The sequence below is a fragment of the Hemitrygon akajei genome, chromosome 17 (assembly GCF_048418815.1).
Source record: "Hemitrygon akajei chromosome 17, sHemAka1.3, whole genome shotgun sequence".
NCBI classification, from domain to species: Eukaryota; Metazoa; Chordata; class Chondrichthyes; order Myliobatiformes; family Dasyatidae; genus Hemitrygon; species Hemitrygon akajei.
Genome location: NC_133140.1, coordinates 13574016 through 13593791, shown reverse-complemented (window position 1 = coordinate 13593791; position 19776 = coordinate 13574016). Strand labels below are relative to the sequence as shown.

General features: G+C 45.2%; 1 protein-coding gene across 2 annotated transcripts in view; it reads left to right on the top strand.

The window, feature by feature from the left end:
- The first annotated feature begins 12471 nt into the window (after nt 1–12471).
- Nucleotides 12472–19776, top strand: part of vac14 (vac14 homolog (S. cerevisiae)) — a 505447-nt gene continuing 498142 nt past the window's right edge. For both annotated transcript variants that reach the window (XM_073069700.1, XM_073069699.1), the window contains exons 1-2: nt 12472–12567; nt 12966–13113. In XM_073069700.1, the coding sequence (XP_072925801.1) occupies nt 13010–13113 (104 nt within the window). In that variant the 5' untranslated portion in view covers nt 12472–12567; nt 12966–13009. The remainder of the gene's footprint in view (nt 12568–12965; nt 13114–19776) is intronic.

The window sequence follows — 19776 nt, the reverse complement described above, 5'->3', positions numbered from 1 at the left end:
TTCACCACTCTCTGTGTGAAGAAGTTTTTCCGCATCTCGGTCCTAAAAGGCTTCCCCTTTATCCTTAAACTGTGACCCCTCGTTCTGGACTTCCCCAACATCGGAAACAATCTTCCTGCATCTAGCCTGTCCAATCCCTTTAGAATTTTATATGTTTCAATAAGATCCCCCCTCAATCTTCTAAATTCCAATGAGTATAAGTCTAGTCGATCCAGTCTTTCTTCATATGAAAATCCTGCCATCCCAGGAATCAATCTGGTGAACCTTGTTTGTACTCCCTCTGTGGCAAGAATGGCTTTCCTCAGATTAGGGGACCAAAACTGCACACAATACTCTAGGTGCGGTCTCACCAAGGCCTTGTACAACTGCAGTAGAACCTCCCTGCTCCTGTACTCAAATCCTTTTGCTATGAATGCCAACATACCATTTGCCTTTTTCACCACCTGCTGTACCTGCATGCCCACCTTCATTGACTGGTGTACAATGACACCCAGGTCTCGTTGCACCTCTCCTTTTCCTGATCAGCCACCGTTCAGATAATAATCTGTTTTCCTGTTCTTGCAACCAAAGTGGATAACCTCACATTTATCCACATCCAATAGAGCCTGCAGGCCTCGAAGGTGGTGTAGGGGCGGTCCTCCGGGCGGATGGGGATGATGGTAAGCGGATTTTAGGTCTATGGTCGAGTACACCTTGTATTGAGCTATCTGATTGACCATATCCACGATGCGGGTAGGGGGTACGCGTCAAGCTGCGTGAACCTATTGATGGTCTGACTATGGTCCACAACCATCCTATTTTTCTGCCCGGTCTGAACAACGACCACCTGGGCCCTCCAAGGACTTGTGCTTGGCTCAATGATCCCCTCCCTGAGCAGCCGCTGCACCTCTGACTGAATGAAGGCCCTGTCCCCCGCGCTGTACCTCCTGCTTTTAGTTGCCACAGGTTTACAGTCGGGGGTCAGTTTAGCAAACAGTGGTGGGGGAGGGATCTTGAGGGTGGAGAGGCTGCAAGTGGTGTCAGTAGCGCGGCTGATGGCATGGTGCTGGATGGGATGTGTGGGTCAGTGTGTGTGTGTGGTCAGTAGCGGAGTATATGACGAAGTCCCACAAAACTGAGGATTCCTGACAGTGATTGGTGGGAGGGGCCCGTCATACTCCATTGTTACACTTTTCAGGTGGCTCTGGAAGTCGAGCCCCAATAGCACAGGGGCACACAGTTGAGGCATGACCAGTAACACAAAGTCCCGATATTCTGTGCCCTGCACCACCAATGTCGCTACATAACCCCCACGGATGTCTGTGGAATGCGATCCAGAAGCCATGGTGACCTTCTGACTTACCGGCCGTGTCACGAGTCCACAGCGTTGCACCGTGTCCAGGTCAATAAAACTCTCAATGCTGCCCATGTCAAACAGGCAGCTAGTCCTGTGCCCCTCCACCAGGATGTCCATCATTGACCTTGCGAGCTGGTGTGGAGCGCTTTGGTCGAGGGTCACGGAGGGTCCGGCGCGGTGGGGTGCCCAGTAAGCACCCGTGGGTCGGAGGCGGTGCCAGGTGGCACTGACCAAGATGGCTGCCCCCATGCCTCGCACGCGGCGCTGCTCGACCCCGCTCGTGGTTTGGACTTGCAAGCCTTGGCGCAGCTGGAGCAGGTCGCTGCTCGGGCCGGGCAGCATTTTCGGGGGTGCTTCTTGAGTCCGCAGAAATAACACTTCACCGACTTGCAAATGGCAGCAGCCATGGTCGATTTGCTGGCGGGAGATTGCATGAATTTACAGGGTCTGTGGCGTTCACGGGGCCGGCGGGAGATCGCGCGCCTGGACAGCGTCAGCGTTGTGCAGAGCGGCCTCCAGCGTGTCGGCCAGCTCGATCGCCAAATGTAAAGTAAGATCTGTGTGTTCCAGAAGCCGCTGATGCACGTACACTGACCTGATCCCCGTAACGAAGGCATCTTGTACCAGGAGCTCCGCATGCTGTTCCGCCGTCAGTCCCCTGCAGTCGCAGACCCGCACCAGTGTCTGTAGGGCCCAGACAAACTCAGCGCTCGACTCTCCTGCCCGCTGCTGCCGTGTTGCTAAGCGATGTCTTGCGTAGACGGTGTTCACCGGCCGCAGGTACTGTCTCTTGAGGGCGTCTATTGCGCCCTGGTAGTTCGGCTGGTCCCTGATCATGGAGTAGACCCGTGGACTGACCCTGGAGAGGAGAACTCTGTGCATCGTGGCAAGCTCGGTCACATGAATCTCCTCCAGGTACGCTTCGAAGCACGCTAGCCAGAGTTCGAAAGCGTTGCCGGTTTCCTGGGATTGAGGGTCGAGATCCAATCTGTCGGGTCATAAAATGCTCTCAATGTTTTAAAATTGCTGTTAATAAAATTGAAGCACCATCAATAACTCTAGGAGTCTGGAAGTGAACGTTAGGCTTTTATTAACAGCAAAAAGGGAGCACAACATCTCAAAGACTGAGGGAGGGGCAGTGCCCCAATTGCCTTTATACAGGGGTCTATGGGAGGAGCTACAGGAGCAGTCAGCAGAGGGGCGTGTCCAGACAGGTATATGTAGTTCACCACAGTTCCCCTTGGCTTCTTTTGTAATCAGCCTGGTTCTCACTGGTGTTTGCAAAAGTAAACTTGGCATAGGCAAGTTGGCAATCAGGACTTGGTGCTCCTGAAGAAGGGACTCGGACTGAAACGTTGACTATTTATTCCTCTCCAGAGATGGTGCCTGATTTGTTGAGTTCCTCCAGCATTTTGCATGTGTAACACCCTGGTTAAGAGTTGACTGCTGATGCGTAGGGTAGTTCATTCAATGGCTTTCTGTAGAAGCCATGTGTTCCGTTGTTAATGTTTGGGTTACCGTTAAAGATAAGGAATTGTGATGTTCAGTTTGGGAATGTTGGGTTAGCCAATTAGGATGGTGGATTTGAGAGAAAGTTCTAGAGAACACTGGGTGGAGAAGACAGGCCATCGTTAGTTGATTACAGCTTGAAGTACCAGCCAGGGAGCCGGAACATGGATGTGTAAGCACTGTCCTGACGTACACATGAATGAGGGGTGGGAGAGCGTTTGTGCCTCTGGAGTTAAAGTGTCAGTTTTCTGCCATGGGGAAGTCAGAGGCAAGGCTATGGCAGGATAGAGCTGTGGATCATCTGGGGCCTTCTGGTTGTGCCATTCCACAAGCTGATTGCTCTGAGTACCAAGCGGTTGCCTGCCTTGAGTCGTACTCAGAACCCTGGATATCAGGAAGAAGGACAAATGGAGTCAGCATATTGGGCATGTGGGCCATTGCTACAACTGTACACAGAACAAAGCTACTGGATACTCACATTATAGGTTAATGTTCAGGTGCAAAGTGAGATTGCCTGTAGACCTCTGTTTTGGGACTGGCAGGAAAGACTTGCCACAGAAGACCTATCTTAACCATATAACTATATAACAATTACAGCACGGAGACAGGCCACCTCGGCCCTTCTAGTCCATGCTGATGTTTACACTCACCTAGTCCCAGTGGCCCGCACTCAGCCCATAACCCTCCATACCTTTCCTGTCCATGTACCTATCCAATTTTACTTTAAATGACAAGACCGAACCTGCCTCTAACACTTCTACTGGAAGCTCATTCCACACAGCTACCACTCTCTGAGTAAAGAAGTTCCCCCTCGTGTTACCCTTAAACATTTGCCCCCTAACACTCAACTCATGTCCTCTTGTTTGAATCTCCCCTACTCTCAATGGAAAAAGCCTATCCACATCAACTCTATCTATCCCCCCTCATTATTTTAAATACCTCTATCAAGTCCCCCCTCAACCTTCTACGCGCTAAAGAATAAAGACCTAACTTGTTCAACCTTTCCCTGTAATTTAGGTGCTGAAACCCAGGTAACATTCTGGTAAATCTTCTCTGTACTCTCTCTATTTTGTTGATATCTTTCCTATAATTCAGTGACCAGAACTGTACACAGTACTCCAAATTCAGCCTTACCAATGCCTTGTGCAATTTTAACGTTACATCCCAACTCCTATACTCAATGCTCTGATTTATAAAGGCCAGCATACCAAAAGCTTTCTTCACCACCCTATCCACATGAGATTCCACCTTTAGGGAACTATGCACCATTATTCCTAGATCACTCTGTTCTACTGCATTCTTCAACACCCTACCATTTACGATGTATGTCCTATTTGGATTATTCCTACCAAAATGTAGCACCTCATGTTTATCAGCATTAAACTCCATTTGCCATCGTTCAGCCCATTCTTCTAACTGGCCTAAATCTCTCTGCAAGATTTGAAAACCTACTTCATTATCCACAACGCCACCTACCTTAGTATCATCTGCATACTTACTAATCCAATTTACCACCCCATCATCCAGATCATTAATGTATATGACAAACAACATTGGACCCAATACAGATCCCTGAGGCATACCACTAGTCACTGGCCTCCAACCTGACAAACAGTTATCCACCACTACTCTCTGGCATCTTCTATCTAGCCACTGTTGAATCCATTTTACTACTTCAATATTTATACCTAAAGATTGAACCTTCCTAACTAACCTTCCGTGCGGAACCTTATCAAAGGCCTTACTGAAGTCCATATAGACAACATCCACTGCCTTACCCTCGTCAACTTTCCTCGTAACCTCTTCAAAAAATTCAATAAGATTTGTCAAACATGACCTTCCACGCACAAATCCATGCTGACTATTCCTAATCAGACCCTGTCTATCCAGATAATTATCTCTAAGAATACTTTCCATTAATTTACCCATCACTGACGTCAAACTGACAGGCCTATAATGACATCTGAAATATTTCTGTCAGAGCCCCTGCTAGTTCCACACCAACTTCCCTCAAGGTCCTAGTGAATATCCGGTCAGGACCCGGAGATTTATCCACTTTTATATTCCTTAAAAGTGCCAGTACTTCCTCCTCTTTAATCGTCATAGTTTCCATAACTTCCCTACTTGTTTTCCTTACCTTACACAATTCAATATCCTTCTCTTTAGTGAATACCGAAGAAAATAAATTGTTCAAAATCTCCCCCATCTCTTTCAGCTCCACACATAGCTGTCCACTCTGATTCACTAAGGGACCAATTTTATCCCTCACTATCCTTTTGCTATTAATATAATTGTAGAAACTCTTTGGATTTATTTTCACCTTACTTGCCAAAGCAACCTCATATCTTTTAGCTTTTCTAATTTCTTTCTTAATATTCTTTTTACATTCTTTATATTCCTCGAGCACCTCATTTACTCCATGCTGCCTATATTTGTCATAGATCTCCCTCTTTTTCCGAAGCAAGTTTCCAATATCTCTTGAAAACCATGGCACTCTCAAACTTTTAACCTTTCCTTTCAAACTAACAGGAACATAAAGATTCTGTGCCCTCAAAATTTTACCTTTAAATGACCTCCATTTCTCTTTTACATCCTTCCCATAAAACAAATTGTCCCAATCCACTCCTTCTAAGTCCTTTCGCAACTCCTCAAAGTTAGCCTTTCTCCAATCAAAAATCTCAACCCTGGGTCCAGTCCTATCCTTCTCCATAATTATACTGAAACTAATGGTATTGTGATCACTGGACACAAAGTGCTCCCCAACACATACGTCCGTCACCTGACCTATCTCATTCCCTAACAGGAGATCCAACACTGCCCCTTCTCTAGTCGGTACCTCTATGTATTGCTGCAAAAAACTATCCTGCACACATTTTACAAACTCCAAACTTCAAATCATCCAGCCCTTTTATAGTATGGGCTTCCCAGTCTATGTGTGGAAAATTAAAATCTCCCACAATCACAACCTTGTGCTTACTACAATTATCTGCTATCTCCTTACAAATTAGCTCCTCCAATTCTCGCTCCCCATTAGGTGGTCTATAATACACCCCTATAAGTGTTACTACACCTTTCCCATTCCTCAATTCCACCCAAATAGTCTCCCTAGATGAGCCCTCTGATCTATCCTGCCAAAGCACCACTGTAATATTTTCTCTGACAAGCAATGCAACACCTCCTCCTCTTGCCCCTCCGATTCTATCACACCTGAAGCAATGAAATCCAGGAATATTTAGTTGCCAATCACAGCCCTCCTGCAACCATGTTTCACTAATAGCTACATCATATTTCCAGGTAATAATCCATGCTCTAAGCTCATCCACCTTTCTTACAATGCTCCTAGCATTAAAACAGATGCATTTAAGAAATATTCCACCTCTTCCTCTCTGTTTCTCCCTAACAATGCGATCAACTTTATTATATTTTTCTTCCTTCTCCCCTACATCTTTGGTCCTATATCCTAAGAATGTGTCTGACATGAGAAAGGAATTGCAAAAGGCTTATGAACAAGCAGAGTTCTCTGCTACCAGGCAGAATCAAGGAAACTCGAGGAAATATGACCAAAAGATTAGTTTCTCCCAACTGATGCCTGGAGACAGAGTTTTAATAAGGAATTTGGGACTGAGCACTGGGTGGTTATGCCTTGTGTAGTGGAGAATCAGATAACAAATGTGTCAGATTTTTGGGTGAAGCCAGAAGACAGGAACAGGCCCTGTCAAAATTCTCCATCAATATCACCTTTTACCTCTAGGGCAGGAGGTACGTGTTGGCCCAGAGCCTGACATGGACCCTACACCTAGTAGGAGGACTCTGCGCTGAAATGAGAGAACAGAAAGTGGAGAGACCTGAAAGAGACCTTACTACTGAATGCTGTACGGACTCAGAGGACGAGGAAATGGGGGTGTGGCATACGTTAGCTTATGCAAACTCCCCAATAATTGATGACGAGATTATCAGAACTCCCCACTCTGTCTCGGATGGAGTGGTGACTAGCATTGGACAGGCAGACTCGCAGCTAGACAATGAAGGGAAGCTGGGCTCAGTCAAGTGACAAAGGGATCTGAGTTGCTGGAAGGCAGGAGTAATAGACAGGGAGAGGCATCCCCAAGCAGACTGGGAAGATCCTAAGGAGTGCTCAGGGCTGAAGAAAGGTCCCAAAGAGTTAGGAAACCCCCAGACACCCTGGCCTATGTTGCACCGGGGAACAGAGTGTTGTCTCTATATTCCTAATGAGATCTATCACTACCATTTACTAATGGATGGGAGGAAATGACATCACAAAATTCCTTTGAAAACTGTTATTCATGTTAGATTGGTAAATGTCAAAGTCATGAGGACTATTTTGGGTAGGGGGGGCAGAGTGTAATGCCTTGGTTAAGATTTTACTGCCAATATGTAAGGTAGTTCATTTAATGGCTTTCTGTAGAAGCCACGTGTTCCGCTGAGAGTGTTTGGGTTACTGTTAAAGATACAGTGAGGAGTTGTGATGTTCAGGTTGGGAATGTCAGGTCAGCCAATTAGGATGGCGAAATTGGGAGAAGGTTCTAGAGAAAGCTGGGCAGAGAGGTTTTGTGACGGACACTGGGGTGGGTCGAGGTCTTTTCAGCAGGAGGTGAAAAGAGAACTAGCCACAGGATTTGATCTGACTGGAGTACGTGATTCGATGGAGTCCAGGATGGGAAATTCTACCAGTGATCAATGAATAGGAGTTGGCACTGTGAGTAAAATGGACACATCCAGCTTCTGGAAGATCTGAGCTCCAACTATGTGCACATTTGACTGTTTGAATTATAATTGATCCTTTTGTTTTTTTTTCTTCTTTAATAATGGTTTGGTTAACATTCATAAATATATGGTTTTTTTACAATCGTATGCAGAGTGTGATCTGTTATTTCTTGCTGACAGCTAATTGCATGGGGGCAGTATTTGTACAGATCGGGGTTTGGGTGATTGAGGAATCCCAGTGTTTGGGTTTTGGTGGGACCGAATTCATACCAACCCTGGATGTACAGAGTTTGAGAAAGGTGGTTTTGTCAGTGCTGAGTCCAGTGGCTGTTAATGAGCTGCAGGTCTAGAGATGTCTGGTAAAAAGGGGTTTCAGGTGTTACTCTGGCACGAACACCCTTGCTTATTCTTCCTCTGATCCTGTTCCATCCTCAGGAGGCTCTGAGGAAAGTACTGATGTGGTAAAAGACCATTTATGATACGATTATCAGCCGTAAGGGACCGAATGATGCACACCTGTGTCTGGTTCTTGTCTTACAGGAGGTAAGTATTTGAGTGTTCTCCCCTGCAAACTGCTGACTTCACCTTTACCAGGGCTTCACGTGGTCAAAGGTCGTCAGTCCACATCACCCTTGGAATCCAACTTTGGACCAGGACTGTGATTGGTGTGGAGCCAAATGATCTATTAAAGAACACACACACACAGGGCACTGGTGTAACAAAGACAAAATGGGCAAAAATGGTGGAGTGATAAATGTCGGTCTTGTCAGTTACCCCAATGTCAGTCGGAAAGAATCCCTGTGAAATTCCTGAATGCTCCGCCCATATTTTAGCATTCCTTGAAGCTCCTCCCCCACCCCTGCCTTTTTCTCTGTCCCACCACCACCCACGCAGCACCTCCCCATCTTCTGCCCCTCCCCAACCCACCACCCACTCTCCCCCACTCCCCTGCTGCTACCCATCTCCCTCCTTTTTGTAATGGTGATTGGTGGACCAACGTGATGTATATTACTGCCACTTACTGGAGTGGACTGTGGAGCAAAGAGACAGGAAGTATAGCCACTTTAACCCCCCCCCCCCCACCCCAAAATAACCGAAAACTCAAATTATATCAAAAAGTCTAATGTTTTTCAGAAAATCAAGTACAAATATATCCATTACATTGGCAAAGGGAACCTAACAAACTTTCCATATTAAACTGTGTCTGTCCCAAAGATCTCAATTCAGCAATTAGATGATTTTTTCTCTCCAGTCCTACTGAAGGTTTTCGGCCCGAAAGGTCAACGATATTTTTTTCCATAGATGCTGCCTGACCTGCACAGTTCCTCCAGCATTATGAGGGTGGTGCTTGGATTTCCAGCATCTTGTTAGCAACGAGATGTTTCCCTTGCAGCTCACAGGATCTGCATCAAACAGTATATGCTGCACCGTTTCCAGATTAATTCTGAACAAGGAATTATTCAACCTAGTATGTCCAATATGTAAACGTGTAAGTATAACTTCTTCCCATCTCCCATCATCCTCTGAATATACAATGTTGTCCTTCCTTTTGCTTATCCCAACTTTGTTGCCACAGTGATTGAAGACATTTTAATTATGATTTTCACCTCCCTCTTATGCAAGCACACCACAACATTGACATCCTCAATTTTAAGTGATTACTTGGCTAGAATGTCTGCCACCTTGTATCCTCCAACCCCAGCATAGACAGGGCCCATAAGAAATGGTCACTGAATCATAATCAGGTCATTCTTCATTGACCCACTCCAAGGTTTAAAATGATAGCAGCCATCTCAGATGTGAATACTGATACTTTGTCTGATAATTTTTTTTAACGGTTACTTAGTCAACTGTAACCTATGTCAATATGAAGGTGATTCACCCATTTCCTCCAGTAATGCTGAAATTGGGGATGATTTCATAGCACCACAACATAATCTCAGTGCCTGAGCTTGAACTTTATTTAGGGGCATTAAGACCGCTGGTGAGGCTGACCCATAAGCATCACATCCATATTCAAAGACAGATCTAATTAAAGTAATATACATTTAACTGACCTCCTACTCGCACTCCAATCACAGCCAGCCAAGCACCTGAGCACATTGAGGGCTCTTTTTGCACTTGTCTAGAATTTCATTCACATGCACCTTCCATGTTAGTCTTGTGTCCATCCACATACCCAGCAATTTACCGTAAAACTTGAGATCAGCTGTGGGTGTAATGTTCCTTTTAAAAATACCAATAACTTGAGTCATTGCAGCAGAAAATTTAAACCCCACCCCACTGACCAAACCATTCCTCTACTTCATTAATAGCTACTTGCATTTCCCTAACTATGTAATTTATATTCCTGCCTGTCTTCCACGCTGCATCATCATCAGCGTGTAACGCCTGGGAAATATCTGAAAATCACAAACACTAGAAAATCTGCAGGTGCTGGAAATCCAGAGCAACACACACAATATGCTGGAGGAGCTCAGCAGGCCAGGCAGCAGCTATGGAAAAGAGTACATTTGACATTTCAGGTGGGTCTCAGCCTGAAACATCGACTGTTACTGTTTTCCATAGATGCTGCCTGACCTGCTGAGTTCCTCCTGCATTTTCTTACTCTTCTCTGACTTTTAATGGCGGTTGGCAGTCCAACCTAAAGGTGCATTATTGCCACCAACTGGACTGGACTGTGATGTAGAGAATTGGGAAATACAACCTCTACTAGTTCTTTATCAAATGAAAACTAAATTACCCCAAAAAGCCGTATCGATTGTAAGTAATGAAATACAATACTTTGAAATAATTTAATGTCACCTTCATAACTTAATAGAGATTTTAAATGAAAACTACCAGCCCTGAAGATAGTGGTGAAGCCTGCATTTGATTTCTTTCAACCTTGTATGCTTCACACTGTCATAATATATTGCGGCAAGCATTTGGTCCGTAGTGACAGACGAGGAAGCTTGCTAACTCAACGACCATTTTATTGTGATAAACACAAAACAGACCAGCCACCATTACCTGAACAGTGAACCCAACCAGTCTCACTCCAACGGGGGAGGTGACCAACACACACTCCGATTACAGTCAGGGTGACCCACAAATATACAAGTGAATAACTGCAAGACCCGCTAAAATGTAACAATAAATGAACTGGAACTCCCCACCATAATCCCTCAAAAGCATTTTAACAAAGGAACAATGTCATACAGCTCCCACCCAAAGGGTCAGCCATCCCCAACAACCTCTGAGTCCATAACAAAGTTCAAAAGTCCTGATGGGCGTCGACAATGCTGCCTGTTTGTGTGATGCAAGAGGCAGGGCACCCAGAGAGTCACTTCCTTCCTTCAGCCTCGCTGGGTCAGTGGTGGTCAAGACTGACACGGAGCCAGCCGGTCCTGATGCAGCACGACTGCCTCCCGCCGCTCAGGCAACCGCACCCGGTACACCACATCAGAGAGATGGTCGAGCACCCTCCCGACCCCTTCCAGTGGCTTCCAAGCCTGGGGGATAGTCCCTTCTTCCAGGAGGGGCAGTAGATCCATACTGGGGCCCCCACCATGTACTGCTGCTTTGGCACCGCAGACTGGCAGCCCGGACCTTTCTGGGACTTGCAAATGTCACAGCAGTGCACGAACAGCTCCATGTCCTACCTGTACCCAGGCCAGTGGAAACGTTCACACAGTCTGCCCAACGTCTTTGCGCCCCCACCAGCCCGTGCACCGACCACAGCACCGTGGCGGACCACCAGCTGCAGGAGATGTCCATCGCCATCGGACAACTGCCACCACCGGGGCAGCAACCCGCCGTGGACCTCCAGCGTTCCTCAGTGCGAGAGTAGGGCTTTGGTCTGTGGGTCCAGGGCGGAGACCTCGTCTGCATGATCCCTGCCCGTGGGTGCGGGGAAGGCATATTGCTCGGTCCCTCGCCTTATTCCCGGGCCTTACTCTCACAAAAGCATTTTAACTCAAGAACAATAAACAGTGCAGGTCATTAGAAAAGCAGGGGTTGGCTCTCGACCACACCTCTCCCCAGAGCTTCACAATATGTTCGACTGTTTCATGATGACAAAACCTACACAGTCCAGTGTTATGTTTTCCAACAAGATATGAGGAATAATTAAACACAGCATGTCCAATTCTGAGTCGGATCAATGTAATTCCTTCCCTTCTTGTTTTACGCCCTTCTCCCATCAACCCAACCGTTTTATGTATTTTGTAAAGGTGTCTTCCCTTACGCCTATTATCCCACAAGTTTTGCCATAATCCCTTAATCCTCAGCCCCACCAACCCATTAGCTTCTGATTTGCTAAGTGGAAGTTCCAGATCCACAGTTGAAATTTTATCAGCTTTTTTCTGCTAAAGAATCAACCTGCTCATTCCCCTCAACCCCTTTTTGTGCAGGGACCCAAAAGAAGACATAGAAATCAAGACTTTGAACCCAACATTTTTGTGTATTGCTTTGGAGATGTCTGAGGCAACATTTAAGAAAGTATCATTAATCTACTCATCTCTCTCTGACCCTTCCCAATTTCTCTGATTTTCCTCGTCCCTACACATATACCCCTTTCCCGCCCCCCCTCGCGCGCGCGCGCACACCCCCCCCCCACACGTCATTCTGTGGTCATTGCACTGAGCCATCTATCCCAGATTTCCCTTTCACCTAACCCCCTGACCCCAGAGCTGTTCCATCATGCCAGTCCCTCAAACAACTTTCAACTCCCCTGCACCAGAATTTATTTAATCAAAGCATCTAAACTTCACTCACACACACACACACACACACACACACACACACACACACACACACACACACACACACACACACACACACACACACACACACACACACACACACACACACACACACACACACACAAACAAACAATGCTCGGCGATTGATTGAGCCGATCGTTGTTGCTGGTTTCGCTTGTTCTAGTCTGCCAGAGTCATGTGATCAGAGCAATATGGCGGCCTCGGAGTGACCGGGAGCGGCAGAAGCCAGAGGTTGTAGCGACACCGGGAATGCCTTCATGCCCCCACCTCCCCTTCCCCATCCCCATCCAGAATGCAGGCTGCCCTCACTCCTCCTCATTTTCAACAAACAGTCGGTGTTGGGTTGCTCATATTCTTCCTGCTAATCTCCTAGTCGCCTGTTCCTCTGCCCAATTCCTCCCTCTCCGTCCAGACTGCCTGCTTCCCATCCAACCCCGTAGACCTATTATTTGGCTTCACTTCCCACGTCTCCACTCATGCTGTTTCTATCACTCGACTTGGTTTCTCCCTCTATTCAGTGCATCAATTTCTGTGGTGTCCTGTCTTCATGTTGACATGACCAATGAACTATATTTGTTTATGTCTATTTTATATCTTTTCTCTTACGTTAGTTTACTTTTTCTCCACAGCTTGTGTGTGACCACACTGGGGGTCCACTTTTCTTACCAGCAGAATGAATACAGAAAAGGACTTTACACCGCTTACCACCAACATTGTACGAGCTCTCAATGACAAGCTGTACGAGAAGAGGAAGGTCGCTGCCCTGGAAATTGAGAAGTAAGAATGAATAGTGTACAGATGGTACCAATAGAAATTCATTTACTGTAAATAGTGAAGTCACTACTCAGTGAATTCTGATGCCTATTTTGAGGTTGGAAGTGGAACGTTGTACTTCTGTGCTCTTCTTTCCACTGAGAGCATGTTGAGATGGTTGACAAATGGTTTTTTTTAATTCTGAGGACGTTAATGTCATAAGATGCAATCACAGAGTGCTGGCATTGTAAAAGGAAATTTAGTGAGTCCCATTCCTCTCCCCTTTCCTCATAGACTTGCAAATTCTTTCCTTTTGGAAATGTATCCACTCTCCTTTAGAACAATGCAGTTGAGTCTCTGTCTACTGCTGTTCATTGTATTGCATTCCATACAAATCCTGACCACTTAGTTCAGTGAGATTTTCACTTGTCATTTTGGTTCATTTGCCTTTTCAAAATCTTCTGATCATAATGTATCAGTTTGTATTTTTCAGCACTCGATTTCAACTGTCTTTCATTCCTTTCAGTTTCTCCATTTCTGTCCTCTGTTAGTCATAGAGCACCTCAACATGGAAACAGGTCCTTCTGCTCGCCAGGTCCATGGCAAACCATTATTCTGTCTAGTCCCATCGACCTGCACCTAGACCGTTGCCTGGCATACCCCTCCCATCCATGTACTCATCCTAATTTCTCTTAAATGATGCAATCAAACTTGTATTATAGGTGGCCCCCATTTTTCAAACGTTCGCTTTACGACACCTTGATGTTATGAAAGACCTACATTAGTTACCTGTTTTCGCTAACAGAAGGTGTTTTCACTGTTACGAAAAAAGGCAGCGTGCGCCGAGCAGCCAAGCTGCATTCTAGCCGCCATTGCTTAAACACGTGCCTGTGAGCATCTGTGCTTTATGTCGATTTACTTTGCGCATCCGTTAGCAAGATGAGTTTTAAGGAATCGGAAAAGCCTAAAAGAGCGAGTAAAGTTGTTACACTTAGTGTAAAACTAGACATAATAAGCGTTTCGATCGTGGTGAACGAAGTAAGGACATAGTGAGTTTGGCTGAGGGTTTGTGGAAGTTGGCGAAGATGATGTTGAAGAGGTTTTGGCATCCCATGACCAAGAACTGACAGATGAAGAGCTGATGCAATTGCAAGAGGAAAGGATAACATTCGAAAAGCAGTATTGAACGGCTCGAAAGTGAAGTCATCCAGGAACTTTAATTTTGACTTTAATTTTGAAAGGGTACGTAGGTTTAGGGCATATTTGCAGGATGGTTTGAGTGCTTACAAAGAATTGTATGATAGAAAAATGTGCGAGGCTAAGCAGTCAAGCATACTGTCGTTTTTCAAGCCTTCCACATCAGCCACAGCAGGCAATGAACCTCAACCTTTGACATCGAGGCAGGCAGACATAGAAGGTGACCTGCCTGCCTTGATGGAAACAGACGATGATGAGATGACTCTTCAGTGTCCCATCACCCCAACCTCCAACAACTCAGCCTAACACACCATCATCAGTGTGCTTGCTGTCTTCCCGATTCCAGTAAGTGAAACTACACTGTGCATACATTATTTCTACTTTATATAGGCTGTGTAATTCTATGTGTTATTTGGTATGATTTGGCAGCTTCATAGCTTAAAGGTTACTGGAGAGAGTGTTTCTGCCGAGAGCGCTTGCGTGAGATTTTCGCTACGGTGGACAGTGCTGCAATGATTGCAGAACAGTATTTCTATTTTATATAGGCTGTGTATTTATCATATCATTCCTGCTTTTACTATATGTTACTGTTATTTTAGGTTTTATGTGTTATTTGGCATGATTTGGTAGGTTATTTTTTGGATTTGCAAACGCTCACAAATTTTTCCCATATAAATAAATGATAATTGCTTCTTCACTTTACGACATTCCGGCTTATGAACCGCTTCATAGGAACGCTCTACCTTCGGATAGCGGGGGAAACCTGACTCGCATCATCCTCTGAGTGAAGAAATTCTCCCTCAGGTTCCCCTTAAATATTTCGGCTTTTACTCTTAACCCATGACATCCAGTTTTCATCTCACCTATCAATATCCATCATAATTTTGTATACCTCCATCAAATCTCTTATTTGTTTACAAAATTATCAGCCAATCATTAATATTGATGACAAATGACAACGGACCCAGCACCAATCTCTGCGGCACACCAGTTAGAGAGGCAACCATCTAATACCGCTCTCTGGCTTCTCCCACTAAGCCAATTTGCTAATTCATTCTGGATGCCAAACAACTGAACCTTCTGGACCAGCCTCCCATGCAGAACTTTGTCAAAGGCCTTGCTAATGTCCACGCAGACAAATTCCTCTGCCTTTCCTTTATCAACTTTCCTGCTAACATCCTCGAGAAACAACACAAGATTAGATAGACCGTGCAAAAGTCATGTTCACTTACCCTTAACTGGGCCCTGTCTGTCTAAATACTTATATATCCTGTACCTTAAAATACCTTACAATAATTTATCCATTACTGACATCAGACTCACTGGCCTATAATTTCCTGCCTTCTTCTCAGCAGTGATTCCCAACCTTTTTTATGCCGTGGACCTACACCATTAAGTAAGGAGTTCATGGACTGCAGGTTGGGAAACTCCTGATTTAGAGCCTTTCTTGAACAACGGAACAACTTTAGGTATTTCCCCCCCCCCCATTCTTTCGGCAATTCACCCATGGCTAAGGATGTTTTAAGTCACCTCCCACAAGGTCCAGGGTCTCTTTGTTAGGAATTGGGGACGCATCTACTCTAATTTACCTCAAGACAGCAAGGTCTCCTGTTCTGTAATTCTGCTACTGCCCATGACCTCACTGCTGTTTTGCCCCAGTTATATCGACTCCGTGTTTGCCTCCTGAGTAAGTACAGATGCAAAATAATTCAGTTAAGATCTGCCCCCTCACTTTCGGGTCGGTGCGTAGATGATCACACTGACCTTAGTGATCCAGTTTGTCCTTTGCTGCCCTTCTGGTTCCTGTATCCGTATGTAGACTTAACATTTACCTTCCCCATAACCACTCCAGTATCTGCCTGGCCCCTCTGCTTCCCATCCTCCTGCAACTGTACTTTTAAACCCCCAGAGCAGCACTAGCAAACCTCACAAGAAAATGAACCCCTTCCAGTTCAGATGTAAACCATCCCATTGTACACGTCCCACGTTCCCTGGAAGAGAGCCTAATGATCCAAAAATCTGAAGACCTCGCTTCTGCACTGTCTCCTTAGCCATGTGTTAAACTGTATTATCATTCCCTCTTTTAGCCTGACTAGCATGTGATATGGTTAGCAATCCTGAGATCATCACCCTGAAGGTCCTGTCCTTTAACTTAGCACCTAACTTCCTGAACTCATTCTGCATGGCCTCATCACCCTTACTGCCTATGACATTGGTACTGATGTAGATTATGACCTCTGGCTGCTCACCCTCCCACGTTGTCCCTGATCCTGGCAACACACCATCTCAAAATCTTGATCTCATCCACAGAACCCTCTATCTGCTTTCCTAGCTAATGAATTACCTATCACAACTGCTCACCTCTTCTCCCACTTCCATTCGGAGTCACAGAGCCAGGCTCAGTTCCAGAGATATGACTGCTGTGGCTTTCTTTGGCCAAGAACATCACCCAAGAATATCCAAAGCAGTATACCTGTTATTGAGGAGAATGGCACAGGAGTACTCTGCACTGGCTGTTTATCCCCATTCCCTCTACTGTTTGTCACATAGTTTCCTGTGTGCTGCACCTTAAGTGTAACTACTTGACTGTATCTCCTATCATCTGTCTCTTCATGATCCAAAAATCATCTGGCTCCAGTTCCCTAATATGGTCTTTAAGAAGCTGCTGCCGAAGGCACTTCTTGCAGGTGTAATCATCAGGGTTATTGTTTCCATATCCCACGAGTAACATTCCACTGTTCTGACTGTTATTCCACTGCTCCAACTGTGCAACAAGCAAGAAAGAAACTTCACCTCTCCTTATCAAAGCCTCAAGCTCCCCACTCACACAATGGCTGTTCTGCTTAAACTTTCCTCCTTTTTCTGGGCCATTGCCAAGTGCGTAGTAATCCAAAGGATCTCTATTTCTGCAGAAAGTCCTGACTGTACCCGCTCACAACTCTCTATAAGCACCAGCTCACGCTGTCTCAAGTTTGCTCACTGGGTCTCAGGTTTTGATTGGTAATAATGTATGCTGAAGTGATTGTGTGTCCTTTAATTGCAAGTTTGAGGATGTAGTCCAAGTTATAATCAAGTCAAGTCAAGTCACTTTTTATAACTGCTGGTACAGCACGTAGTAAAAATGAGACTACGTTTTTCAAGTCCATGGTGTTACATGACACAGTACAGAAACTAGACTGAACTACGTAAAAAAAAACATAGAAAAAAAACCAACACTAAACTACAGACCTACCCAGGACTGTATAAAGTGCACAAAACAGTGCAGGCATTACAATAAATAATAAACAGGACAATAGGGCAGTAAGGTGTCAGTCCAGGCTCTGGGTATTGAGGAGGCTGATAGCTTGGGGGAAGAAACTGTTACATAGTCTGGTTGTGAGAGCCCGAATGCTTTGGAGCCTTTTCCCAGATGGCAGGAGGGAGAAGAGATTGTATGAGGGGCGCGTGGGGTCCTTCATAATGCTGTTTCCTTTGCAGATGCAGCGTGTAGTGTAAATGTCTGTGATGGCGGGAAGAGAGGCCCCGATGATCTTCTCAGCTGACCTCACTATCTGCTGCAGGGTCTTGCGATCCAAGATGGTGCAATTTCCGAACCAGGCAGTGATGCAACTGCTCGGGATGCTCTCAATGCAACCCCTGTAGAATGTGATGAAGATGGGGGGTGGGAGATGGGCTTTCCTGAGCCTTTGCAGAAAGTAGAGACGCTGCTGGGCTTTCTTTGCTGGGGAATAATGGGGGAACAATAATATCCTAATTTGGGCAGCACACATCTTGCAAGAAGTGTCAGATGTGATGGCGTTCCCATGAACCTACCCCATTATATGTCCAATAATTGTATAAATTGTATCAGTACCTTCGATTTTGGCTAGGCATATTTGTAACTTGTATGTTATTGAGAGATTTAATTAATTTGGCTCACTCTTAATAACTGCTTCTTGCTTTTGACTGTCAGAGTACAATCCCATATTTGGGGTCAAAGGGAATCCAATTGTAAATTTTAGGTCCTATTCAGTAAATTATGAATCCTACACCAGTAGTCGTGGCAGAAGTGAAGGGAAACAAGAAATTTTGGTACTGAAATTGGTTTATTATTATCATAAGTGGAAGGGTTTGTTTGTGTCATTCAGATATCTGGTATCATATTTAATTATATTGAGGTTATGAGAAGGAAAACAGAATGCAGAATATTGAGTGAGCAGAGCAGGTCGACAGATCAAATACAAGGAGAGCGATAGGGACTGCACTGCAGGTCAGCAGATAAAATACGAGGACCATGACGAGGTAGATTGGGAGATCAATGTCATCTTTTAGCATGTGACAGATCGATTCAAGAGTCTGATAACAGCAGGGTCAAAGCTGTCCTAGAACCTGGTGGTATGTGCTTTTAGCTTTTGTATCTTCTGCCTGATGGGAGAGAGTGAGTATGACCAGTGTGGGAGGCATCCTTGATTATGTTTCTGCTTTCCCAAAGTAATGGGCAGTATAGACTGAATTAACTGAGGGAGTTGGTTTGCATGAAAGACTGGGCTGCATTCACAACTCTACTTTCTTTCAGCATTGTGCCAAGCAATTGCCTGGTAGGATCATTTGATAAGAGTATGCAGCATTTCCTTAGCCCTCTGAGGAAGTAAAGGCATTGGTATCCTTGCTTGACTGTAGTGTTCATGTTGCTGGACAGGTTGGTGATATTTACAACAAGGTATGTGAAGCCCTCAGCCATCTCCATTCCGCACCATTGATACAGACAGGCATCACCCCCTTCCTGGTCAATGACTAGATCCTTTGTTTTGCTGACATTGAGAGAGAGGTTGTTGCTTTGACACCATGCCATAAGGCTTTCTATTTCCTTGCTGTACTTTGTCTCAACATTACTTCAGAGCAGGCCCACTAACATGGTGTCATATGCAAACTTGTTGATGGACTTAGATCAGAATTTGGCCACGTAATCATAAATGTTGTTGGAGTATTGTAAGCAGCTGTCAGTGCAGCCTTGTGGGGCACTGCATTTGAGGTTAATCATGGAAGACGTGTTGTTGCCAATATTTGATTACAGTCTGTTGGTTAGGAAGAGAAGGATCCAGTTGCAGAGTTTTTGGAGATGAGTTTGTTTGGAGTTGTAGTTTTGAAGGTAGAGTTTAGACGATAATAGGAATCTGATGTAGGTGTTTTTGTTATCCAGATGCTCTGGAAGTGAGCTGAGGGCCAGGGAGATGGTCTATGCTGTGGACCTGTTTGGTGGTAGATGAATTGCAGTGGTCAGGGTTGTCTGGAAAGCCAGAACTGCAGTGTGCCATGACCAGCATCTTACAATGACAGGTATCCGAGCCAGCAGGGGTTAGGCATCAAGATATTCATTAAGCAATGAAAGATCTGATGACAGTGGACATTTTGGGAAATAATTGAATTCATGGAAGAAAAGCACTAGAAAAATTGTGGACAGATTCCATTACCCATAATTAGGGAGGTCAATACTTGGTTCCAGCTCTGTTG